The sequence below is a fragment of the Phyllobates terribilis genome, unplaced genomic scaffold (assembly GCF_046119375.1).
Source record: "Phyllobates terribilis strain yellow unplaced genomic scaffold, ASM4611937v1 Scaffold_2__4_contigs__length_985480577, whole genome shotgun sequence".
Taxonomy (NCBI): Eukaryota; Metazoa; Chordata; class Amphibia; order Anura; family Dendrobatidae; genus Phyllobates; species Phyllobates terribilis.
In genome coordinates, this window is record NW_027362762.1 from 679466793 (window position 1) to 679479566 (window position 12774).

Genomic DNA, 12774 nt, shown 5'->3' on the forward strand with positions numbered 1-12774 from the left:
ATTAGGGGAGAAATCTATCCACTCCCCCTAGTCCAAATGTAATTTTATTTAATTAACGTCTGTTTACTTGTATAATACTTTAGTCTTAGTCCTCATTCACACATCAGTTTTTTGCTTATGAGTGCTATCCGTTTTTCACGGAGAGCACTTGTACCTATAATAGTGAAGGAAACATTCACATGGCTGTGATTCTTTGCAGACCAAGCTGTGCAAAATCAATCAGTCATGTTCGATATTGATCCGAGTGTCAGATCAAACTCAGAAATTCCAGCCTATAGGTCCATGAAAAAATCAGACAGCATTCAGATGCCATCCGAGTAGGGTTCAATTTTCATGGATTTCTAGATAGATAGCTCATGCACATGGATTTATAATGGCATTGTGTAGGAGATGTACCACGGGCAGACATATCATTAGTTAAACCTATGATAGGAAGAATATAACTCAAAGTTGCAATCAATAATAGGTGTAATTAAGCATAGCCCAAATAGACACAAGACTATAGATAAACTAAAAAGCCATTTGGGACAATGAGGTAAGAATACCATAATAGATTAAATCCATATCAATTTATTGTATTAGATACCACATGACAAACTATGTTAAAAAGATATGCAAGACATAATAATAAACATAGTTACTAAAAAGGAGAGGCAAGGAAATGTCAGCAGCCTTGAATAATAGATGCAAAGTGCTGGCTCAGAGAACAGAACATATTGAATATATAAGAATATAAAGTGCTAGTGCACATAAAGTGACAAAATGCAAAAAACGAGGGCAGGTGTATTAAGATACGTATAAAAGTATCTAGAAATACACAATATTTCTCACCAAAATGTGCATAAGAAAAAGTTACTGACCCAAATATCATTGGTGCAGCCTGTGTGCTCACAAAGAAGCCCAAGAGATAAGGGGCCCATTTCCACCTCCAAAGTCGGTGGAATTGTACTTTATGATGTACTTTATGATGAGCCATTGGGCCCATATACTGTTCTTGCACAGGAGCCAACTTCTGTCTGTGTCCGCCAGTGAGATATTCATATATTTAGAGATAAGGGTGAGATCTGAACCCATTTTGTGAAATCATGAAATTCCTTCTCAAAGCAAATGTACCCAAAGCAGATATTTACCTTTGCATTCTGGTACCTTATAATTCCATCTTCCATCATTGTTGCAGGTAATTTTATCTTGACCAATAAGCTTATATCCTTCATGACAGCCAAATGATATAGTATCATTGTAAAAGTATTGTTTCTCTTCTGGATCAATCCACCCATTATTTGACCATTCAGGGGCAGAACATGTTTGAACTGGAATAAATCAAATAAATATATATAAATATGTGCAAAAAAAATTATCAATATATAATAATGTATGACATTCTTTATTACTGATGACAAACATATGTGGGTTCAGGTGGCTTAGCCGAGTCATTGGAACCAATTCATTAAGGTTGGTATTATGTATAGCATCACTGGAATAAGATGTCACTTAATGAATTAAGCGTATCTTTCAAGTGCCGTGCACCACAGCCAGAAATATTACTCCAGTCAGGGAATTGGCTATATTTCTGGAGTAGTTTATGTTAAAGTGGCATCAACTGTAGTGAATTTGCTGGGCAGGCTTTCACCAGGCCCCACCCCATCCGAGCTACACCCACTTTGTCGGAGCTGTCCGAGACTGTTGTAAAATGCTATAATTGGAAACATTTTCTTGTTCTATAAAATCATTGTATTTGGTGAAATTGTGTGAAGTCACTTTTATTTTTTGTTGACGTAGCTGTATCAAGGCTTGTTTTATTTGGGACGAGTTGAATTTTTCAATGCCAGCATTCTGAAGTACATCTAACTTATTCCCTAACATGTATTAAAAAGGTTAGCCACTACTTTTTAATTTATGACCTATCTTTAGGATAGTCCATCAATATCTGATCGGTAGAGATGTGACACACGGCACCCCTGCTGATCAGCTACAATCGGCGCTGATGGAAATTCTCGGATGCTGTCGGAATATAGCAGCTCCATCAAAACTATAGTAGGAGTGAATTTGCAGTACCTGGCCTTAGCCACTATAGAAATGACGGAATTGCTGTGGTTCGGCAACTTCCGGCCACAGCTCCATCGATCACATTAATGGCTTATCCTAAGAATAGGCCATCAATAAGAAAAGTAGTGGCCAACCCTTTTAACTCTTTTTTTGGCAAAAAATAGAAAGAAAAAAAAACGGCAGTTGTGTTATTTTTTTATGGTTTAAATTTTTTGTTATTCAATTCCTTCACAAATAAAGAGTTAACTTTATTCTTTTGGTCAGCACGACTATGGCAATAACAAATGTATATAGTTTTATTTATTTTTTATTACTTTTGCACAATAAATACAATGTTTGGAACAAAAAAAATCTGTTGTTTTTGTGTTGGCATATTCGGAAAGCCATATGTTTTACATTTCTCTAATGAATGGAGTGTGTGAGGGCTTATTTTTTTGCTTAAGATGCAGTTTTCAGTGGTTTAATTTTCTGGTAAACATGACTTTTTGATAACTTTTTATTCCATTTTTTTCTGGAGGTGAAATATACAAATCAAATTCTGGATTTTTTAATGTTTTTTTATTAACACTGTTCACAATACAGTATAATTTTTATATTAACTTAATTCTGCAGGTTGATAGGATAATGACAATATAATGACCCAAATATACAGTAGTTTTTATAATTTATCCCTATCACACAAAAAAAATGTTTGTTTTAACCATTTTTCCTGGGGTTTTCCACATTCTAAGACCTATAACTTTTTTTTATTTTTCTGTACACAGAGTCGTATTACGGCTCATTTTTTGTGTGGACAAGCTGTAGTTTTCACTGGTGCAGGCCCTTGATTGATGCTGCATGTGGTTCTGACAACATGAGTCAAATGACAGGTTCCCTTCAATTGTATTTTTATGAATGGGATTTGGAGCTCTGGATCATAAAACCAGCTTTAATATTTAAAATAATACATAAAAAAATCAGCTTACAATTTTGGATGTTAAAATCTGCATTGTTGTAAGAATAAGTATATACTTTAAGATGTTCTATTTTTTTCTTATGAGCAATCTCATATGTTCACTGATTTATAGTATACCTTCGCATTCCGGTATGGGCAAACTCCAAGATTGATTTGACAGGCACTCTCTGTAGCTTACGTTCTTTATCCTGTAGCTAAAATGATAAATAATACTGGGTAAATTCTTTATGCTTCACAAGTAAACTAAAGTGTGGTTCGCAAAGCACCTGGCAGAATCATCTTTCAACAACCATGTGCTTTTTTCGGGTTCTGCCCTCTCCTGGCTCTCCATGTCCTATTTCCCACTCCCTGAGCTTCCTATTTTTCAGTACATTATGAGCAGCTTTGGTACGCTCCCGAGAGATTTGCCAAATCTCCTGTGAATGCAGAGGTCCCCTCTTTTTTCGGAAGCCTTCTGGACATTTCGGTAGAGTTGAACAGATGTTTTGAGTTGTCTGGGCTGCAGAGCAAGGAGCAGCAGTCTCATTCTCTACATAAAGAGGAGTGAGAAGAGAAGCCTGTGCTTACAGTACTAGTATGGGCTCTTATTGAAAAGAAAGAAGCCAGAGCAAAATATGCTGTGGGGCTGGGGAAAAGGACAAAAATGATGCTCTGAGGTGGAAGGAAACGGTAAAAGCAGCAATATCAGAGGCCAGCTAACTACACAGCATGGACAACACTTCAAATAATTTTCATTTGATTCATGCTAAAATTGGCCCACCATTTTACACATTGCGCATTATTACCTTAGAAACAGAAGGCTCACATTATCTCAGGCATTACTGTATGGGCTTCTCCACAAAGCATTGCAGCTATCATATATCATAGTATAGTGCAATCAATCAGAAATGACTATCAGGTTCTGTATAAAAGCCGAGGCAGGAAAAGCAGTGGCAATTTTTTGATGATTTAGAAAAGTGTGAGGATGTCAGTGCTCACATCTCAGCAATAGACACAGGAAATTAAAGCTCTATAATGCTAAGCTGTGAATAAGACAGAGATTGAATTGGTTGGGGAAAGAAAGAGTAAGGAGAAGTGATAACAGCAGCAGGGCTAGTGTACTGTTAGGTCCAGAAATGTTTTGACAGTGAGACAAGTTTTTGGCATTTTAGCTGTTACCAAAACACAGTAAAGATACAGTTATATAATGAATATGGGCTTAAAGTACAGAATCAAAGCTTTAATTTGAAGGCAATTACATCCTGATTGGAATAAGGGTTTAGGAATTACAGTTATTTAACATGTAGCTGCCTCTTTTTAAAGGGACCAAAGGTGATTGGACAATTATTTTAAAAGCTTTTTAATGGACTGCATGTGCTATTCCCTTGTTAATCCATAATAAATTAAACAGGTAAAGGGTCTGAAACTGATATCAGGTGTGGTATTTGGAAACTGTTGCTATGAACCCACAACACACAGTCACAGGAGCTCTCAATGGAAGAGAAACAGACCAACATTATGCTGAAAAAAGAAGAAATCCATCAGAGAGATCGCAGAAATGTTAGGATCGACCAAATCAACAGTTTGGTACATTTTGCAAAAAAAAGAGGACACTGATGAGTTTGGGAACTCAAAAAGATCCTGACATCCACACAAGTCAACAGTGGTGGATGATCGCAGAATCTTTTCCATGACGAAGAAAAACCCCTTCACAACATCCACCCAAGTGTAAGGGGGTGTCCAGAACAGTCATGCGCCTCTTCCCTCCTTATGCACAATGTAATATACTCTGTTTATTATATGTATATGAACATGCATGTGACAGTTGACGAACGTGTTAGCTGCAGGGTTAGTGTAGGTTTAGGTAGGTAAGATTGGGATAGTGCAGAAGGGGGGCACTTTAAGAGAGAAGATCGTTAAACTAGGAAATAGTTAAGGAAGTGGGAGCTGCTCAGTGTGGGAGGAGCAGGACAGTGCAGAGAGGGGGAAGTTCCTGTTTGAGGGCAGTTGTTGAAGGACCAGAGGAACAGTAGGAGCATGGTCGGTCGAGCAGCAGAGAACCGTTGACCTGTAAATCTGACACAGGCTGTCCCATAACGTTCAGGACTTAAGGTCCACAAGAGGTAGAAGTGAGGCTTCCTCCAAAACCTCCCAGAGCAAAGGATCAGATGGACGAGGATTAGTCCAAAGAAGGCTGTGCGGGACTCACAAGGCTGCTCAAGGGTCAAAGCAGCCAACTAAGGAAACGAGATAGCTTGAGATGGACAGACGGACGGACGGTAAACTAAGAACATGTGCTGTGTAAAGAACTATAACCCTGCAACGTAACTGTTCATCTTGTTATGCTCTGCTACGTTGAATGGAAAACTGAAAGTAAAGTTGTTTTTTACAAAAAGGAGTGGATGTCCCTTAATGTGTCTGAAGTGGTTCCTGAAGTGACAGAACCAGAGAAAGCAGAGACCTGCAACCAAAACGTGAGTGACATGCATTATACACACAACCAAGGAGGATCGGGACACTTGTCTTTGTTTGGGAGCCGGGATGAAGGTATACAGTAGTCCCTTGCCATCACAGCCACCCTAGGTCCCTTACACAAGTGAAGAACACTCTCCAGGCAGTAAGTGTTTCAGTATCTAAGTCTACAATAAAGGAAAGACTTCATGAGAGCAAATACAGAGGGTTTACTACATGGTGCAAACCATTAATCAGCCTTAAAAATAGAAAGGCAAGATTAGACTTTGCCAAAAAAACATCAAAATAAGCAAGCCCAGTTTTGAGAAAGCATTCTTTGGACAGATGAAACTAAGATCAGTCTGTACCAGAATGATGGGAAGAAGAAAGTATGGAAAAGGCTTGGAACAGCTCAGTGTGATGACATGGGTATGCATGGCTTCCAAAGGCACTGGGTCACTAGTGTTTATTGATGATGTGACTGAAGACCGAAGCATCCAGATGAATTGTGAAGTGTACAGGACTATACTTTCAGCTCATATTCAGCTAAATACAGCAAGGTTGATTGGACAGCGCTTCACAGCAGAGATGGACAATGACCCAAAACATATTGGGAAAGCAACCCAGAAGATTTTTAAGGCAAAGAAGTGGAATATTCTGCAATAACTAAGTCAATCACCAGATCGCCACCCCATTGAGCATGCATTTCATATGCTTAAGACAAAACTTAAGGCAGAAAGATCCACAAACAAGCAACAACTGAAGTCAGCTGCAGTAAAGGCCTGGCAAAACATCACAAAGAACAAAACCCAGTGTTTGGTGACATCCATGACTTCCAGACTTCAGGCAGTCATTACCTGCAAAGGATTCTCTATACAGTATTAAAAATGAACATTTTATTTTTGGTAAAGTTATTCTGTCCAATTACTTTTCAGTAAATGAAATGAGGAAGCTTTCAAGAAAAATGGTAGCAATTCTGAAGCGTTTCACAGGACATTTTTGTTCAACCCCTTTAATTGAACCTCAAAGACTACACTTTAATTGCATCTCAGTTGTTTTTTTTAAACAGAATCTGTCTGACGCCAAGCAATCCCTGTCTATGTGCTTATTATTCCCCCAAATCCCCGCCTATATGCTTAATTATCATATTCCCCCTCCCCTGCACGTCACAGGGCCCTGTGACAGGCCCTGTTACGTGCACTGTGCTCCCTGACTTCCCGGGCATGCGCAAAGTGCCGCTCACATAGAGCGCGTTTTGCTTCATCCCGGCCCCGTCTGCCTGTGCACTGCGCTGCAGGGTTCTATTGCACAGGCACCGGGACGTGACAGTGACTCCTCAGCGCCTGCGCAATATAGAAACCTGCGGCTTAGTGCACAGGCAGACGGGGCCGGAATGAAGCAAAGCGCGCTCTATGTGAGCGGCGCTTTGCACATGACCGGGAAGTCAGGGAGCACAGTGCATGTCACAAGGCCATGTGACGTGCAGGGGAGGGGGGAATATGATAATTAAGCATTTAGGAGGGGTTTGGGGGAATAATAAGCACATAGGCGGGGATTTCTTAGAGTCCCACAGACGCCAAGCATGTACAAAATAGAATTGATTAAAACTCTTTTCTCTGCAATCAAACCTCTACTATTGGCCAAACAGGTATGTATAGATTTATATTTCTATACCCTGTATGCCCAAGGTAGAGGTCTGATAACTCCAAAGTGGTGACAGATTCCCTTTAAATAAAAATAGTGGCATGCAGAGCCAAAATCACAAGGCTCCAGGGTGTTGTGCTTTCAGTACTGCGGCCGGGCACCTTCATAACGCTATTAACGTGCAGATTAACCCTACTGTATATCTGTAGTTTAATAGCGTTACCCATCCTGACAGATTCCCTTTAACATATGTGATAAAATGTTATTGTATTATTATGTTATATTATTTTTGGGGGTGGGCTCTTTATTTTTTTTTTTATTTTAGTAGATAGATCCATAGACAGGTAGATAGATAGATAGATAGATAGATAGATAGATAGATAGATAGATAGATAGATAGATAGATAGATAGATAAATTTTGTTTCTTTTTTTCACATACAGCGGGTGAAATAAGTATTGAACACGTCACCAATTTTCTAAGTAAATATATTTCTATTGACATGAAATTCTCACCAGACAATATATCCAATCCAAACAGGCAAATGAATCAAACCATAGATGTCCATAAATTAAGTTATGTGTAATAATGAGAAATGATACAGGTAAAATATATTGAACATATGAAGAAAGAGGTGCAAAAAGCCATGGAAGTCATGACACTAGCTGAAATCTATCAGTAATTAGAAAGCAATCCTACCACTTAGTGAAAAATATCAGCTGGTTAAACTGATGGCCTATAAAAAGGTGTCTCATTAACAAGGTGCCACACACATCTTATGATGGGTAAAACCAGTGAGATGTCTCAAAACCTTCACAACCTTATTGTTCCAAAACATACTGATGGCATTTATTACAGAAGAATTTCTAAATTAATCATGGTTCCAGTGAGCATTGTTGGGGCCATAATCCAGAAGTGGAAAGAACATCATTTCACCATAAACCGGCCACGACCAGGTGCTTCCCGCAAGATTTGAGACAGAAAAGTGAAAAGAATTATTAGAAGAGTTGTTTAAGAGCCAAGGACCACCTGCGGAGAGCTACAGAAAGACATGGAATCAGCAGGTAAAAAGAAAAAAATAAGTAATGCACTCAACCTCCAAGGCCTGTATTCACGCTCACAGCGCAAAACTCCATTGCTGTACAAAAAGCATTTTCAGGTGCATTTAAAATGGTCAACAACATTTATACAAGTCTGTGAAAAACTAAGAGAATATAGTCTGGTAAGATGAGACCAAAATTGAACTCTTTGGATGCCATAATACACACCATCTTGGAGGCCAAAAAGCACTGCATGTGACCCCCTAAGAAATATCATAACAACAGTAAGGTTTGGAGATGGGAACATCATGGTGTGGGGCTGTTTTTCAGTATATGGCACTAGTAAACATTATGTAATTGAAGGAAAAATGAATGGACAAATGTACTGAGACATTCTTGAAAAAAATCTGCTGCCATCTACCAGGATGATGAAGATGAAACGAGGGTGGAAATTTTAGCAAGACAATGATCCCAAACACACAGCCAAAGAAACCCTCAGTTGATTTCAGAGAAAGAAAATAAAGCTGCTAGAATGGCCCAGCCAATCACCTGACCTGAATCCAATAGAAAATTTATAGAACGAACTAAAGCTCAGAGTTCATAGAAGGAGCCCACGGAACCTTCAGGATTCGAAGAATATATGTGTCGAAGAATGTGCCAAAATCACACATGAGCAATGGCTGCGACTAGATTCTCCATACAGGAGGCCTCTTGAAGCTGTTATCACCAACAAAGGCTTTTATATGAAGTATTAATTACATTTCAGTAAGCATGTTCATTTTTTTCCCTGTTATTTCTCATTATTACACATAACTGAATTAATGGACATCTATGGTTTGATTTCTTTGCCTGTGTGGATTGGAAAGATACCAGCGATAGATAGATAGATAGATAGATAGATAGATAGATAGATAGATAGATAGATAGATAGATAGATAGATAGATGGCAAATCCTCACAGTGCACAGTGCATATGCTGGGAGCATTCTCAAGTCTGCAATCACACAGAGTGACAGTAGACTTGTCATTCTAGACTGGACACCCCTTTTAAGGGAGTGAGAGGTTGTTTTGTACCTCTCTGGAAAAAGCCACTTCCTCAACTCTACACTCAATAGATCCCTTGATGTCATAATAGCCTTCAGTTGCTAAATCATACACCATCTTTTCAGATTTAATGGTTACAGAGAAAAATCTAGTTTCCATATAGAGAAGAATCAGAAAATTAACAACTGATTCAATTGTTATATTTTTGTAATATTTAAATTTCCAGGTTTTAACTTCATATATTTTGCCCTAGACCATAAAGTAATAAAATTTATTCAAGCCTAGACCACCAGATATTAACCCCATTTAACCCTAGACATCAGGAACATGCACCCCTCATATAAACTAAACTACAAGTAGTAACCAACTCTTTCACACAGAAACCAGGGAATACCCTTTTACTGTATTCTAAATTACCAGAACGATTGAAACAATTAGGAGAGTATTAATTATTATAAAATATCTTTTAGTTTGCCGAAACCTGGCAAACCGGCATATTGTACATGGATCTTTCATTGTGTAACAAAAGGCATCTAAATTTATTAGTTTTACTTACCCAATGTCACAAGTATACATTATACGATTACCAAATGAGAGTAAACCAGAAATAATTCTTCCATTAGGTACAGGTTCTGGTTCTACACATGGTTTTGCTGAATGAGATAAAAAGCAAAAAAATTTCAAAAACAGGATCTAAAACTAATCTACAAGATTGGAATGTAATTACCACAACACATTTATACACTGATTAAATTATATTTATGTGGGGCTTGTGCAAATAATAAACATAATGGGTAATTCATTTATACTCAAGTTTCATACTCATGTCTAAATCAAGAGTACACTTGAGAAAAATGTGATTAATTTATTCAGATGCAGGCCTTTCAATCACTTTGTCGCAACTCTGTCTCTTTATGGAGCAGAAAAGCAAAGATACACAGGCTTAGATATGTTTTATAATATATTAGAGTCCCTACCCAGTTTTTAAGCAAAGAAGGGAGAACGACATAAAAATGTAGAAAGTCACAGATGTGTGCCAAAATTTGAAACTTTTTTAAAGTTGCTAATTATGCACCCTTCTTTTGTACTGTACATATTCTAGGTGTATCGGAATACGCATGGCAAGTGATCACTGTATATACAACCCAATTTATGAGTCTACATTATTTTTGCAAGGAGATGTGCCCTGTTATACTGTAAATATACAAAATTTTGATGATAGATTATCATCTATTTTTAAAATGCCCTTAATTCCAGGGCACTGTACATATGAAAAAGTACTAACAAGAACTTATATTCTACAAGGAACATGAGAAGCAGGTGAGAGAAGAAGCAGTTTATAAGGCAATCTAATTCTAGAAGAGTTTTTGTTGGTTGCAGACATTTCTGAAGAGATGGGAAAGTAAGTTCCAAAGAGTGGTTTGTATGTGGAAATCTTGGAGATACTTGTGTTTGAAAGTCAGACAAAGTCAAACACAGAGGCAGTGGATTTCTGAGACTAGGGAAATTAAAAAGCCAAATAAGTGTAACTGATTGGTTTGGTGGGGTGCTTGACTGAGAAAGTGATGATAATGAATTTAATGTTGAGGGAGAAAAAAAGGAGGTGTTTATTTATTAGAATTCTAGATAGCAGATGTTAAGTGTCCCGGCTGCAGCCCTGGCCCTTGCTCTCTTCTCCAAAGGCCACCATTCTTTACAGTAGTCCATGCTGGGTTTCTCAGTTAACCCAGAAAATTCCTATAACATCATAATCCTAGGCCTTTTAAGACAGGCTTAAGCAGAAGTCAGGCACCTAGGTATTAAATAGCATTGTTCACAGTTGCCTCAAGTCTGTCAGGACATTTCTTCAAATTCACTTGACTCTGCTCCAGCGGTGTGTCTATTGCATCTTCTGCTACTCATGACTTCCATGTTACAGCCAGCTTTATTTCCAAGCTCAGTCCAACTTGGTAGTTGTTGTCCACACCTACCTCCCAGCAAGCAAGTTACCAAACTATTGCAACTATTCCCGGTCCTGTTCACCTCTTGACTCTGCAATCTATGTAACGCATCATTTAAAACAAGTCTCTAGTATGTATATATTTAACTGCTTTCCTGAGGTTAACCGTTTCCTTGCTACAAGCCCCAGTTTGCATACAACTCTGCTATTTACTATTTCCCTCCTGGAAGAAATAGGACTAGTTTTACGTCACTGTTACTCCTATGTTTAACCAAGATATCAGACTGCATTCCAGTGATAATGCTTCCCTCCCAGAAGATACCAGTTTCCTATACAATTGCTGTTGCTGTGTGTATGCGCACACATGGCTGTGTTTCATCTGTGTTACCTGCACCGCTTCTTTGTCTGCAATCGTGCATACCATGCTATCTTGTCCTCACTGATCTATGTTTTACCCATCAAGACCCGATCAGTTGCACCATCACTTATAGTCCTTGCTACTCACCCAGAGCTACAGTTTAATGAATCCACCTCACTAGGTGAACCCATAATAACAGAGAGGTGACATATTTGACACAGAAGAAAATTTTAATGTCTTCATGTAAGCGCAGTGCTGAAAGACACGAGATTCTGTGAGCTGCCCAAGGCCAGAGATGTTAATGAAAACTATAAAAATCCCAGGACAGAGTCTTGAGAATACCAACAGAGGGAGTGAGTGTATAAGTGGATTACATTAACGGTCCGATACATTAAAATTTTTTACTTTTTTCGCCAGAATTTTGCTGTAAAATGCTTTAAAATGTTGCACCATTTTTGTGCAACATGAAGTTGAGCAACAATTTTATGTCAGTCTTGGCAAGCTTTGCCTAAGTGGGCAGAGCTGGGGCAGGACAGGGTGCTACAAAACCCACCTATCTAATTCATCATAATTTACACCGCTTTGATGGTACTGTCTGGCACTGGCACATGCCAGTTGTAAAATGCTCCTAATTTTTTAAGTGGCTTGCCTCTCTTAATTAATTACTGCTTACTCCAGTGGTCCTGTTCATTAAGACTGGAGTACACAATGCCAGGCTTAATGAATCTGGTCCTGTGAGATCTCAGAGAGTCTACCTCCAGAGCTTATTTTAAAGAAAAGGGGGTGTTACCAGTATAAGACATTTAATGGCTGACAGTCAGCTCTCCTGATCTCACTGCAGAGCTATGTGTTATTACAACTAATACAGTACAGCAGTGCTGAACTTTAATTGCAAACACATCTGCAGTTGTAGCTCTCCTCTCAGAGTGGTGTCAGCTCTGATGTACTGCCCATCCCCCCACATTGGCTGCCTGTGAGATGAAAGCTAAAGATGTGTTAATAATCATACTTTTGTCTGTTCTATTCTGGGCACTTTGAAATCACAAAAAAACTCTGCAGAGAGATAAAAAAAAAACTGACTGTCAGTCATTATATGTCTCACACTAGTAATGCCCCCTTTAATTTAAAATAAGTTCTTGAGGCAGATTCTCAGGGATTCTCAAATATCTGAGTCTGATCCATAGATCTGATTCTTAACAGCTAACTTACATATTAAAATAAACGTGGATTTCTCTGGAATAAGACATCGGAACGCAGATATGAGGGTATCATTTTATTCAACTTTTTATGACCTGCATGCCCATGTAGACGGCTTAGGAG

At 38.5% G+C, this 12774-nt stretch overlaps 1 protein-coding gene across 3 annotated transcripts in view; it reads right to left on the reverse strand.

Moving 5' to 3' along the window:
- Nucleotides 1-12774, reverse strand: part of LOC141224013 (C4b-binding protein alpha chain-like) — a 140526-nt gene that overhangs the window by 44968 nt on the left and 82784 nt on the right. For all 3 annotated transcript variants that reach the window (XM_073666872.1, XM_073666870.1, XM_073666871.1), the window contains 3 exons: nucleotides 9714-9810; nucleotides 3119-3195; nucleotides 1131-1310 (listed from right to left, as the gene is read on the reverse strand). In XM_073666872.1, the coding sequence (XP_073522973.1) occupies nucleotides 1131-1310; nucleotides 3119-3195; nucleotides 9714-9810 (354 nt within the window). The remainder of the gene's footprint in view (nucleotides 1-1130; nucleotides 1311-3118; nucleotides 3196-9713; nucleotides 9811-12774) is intronic.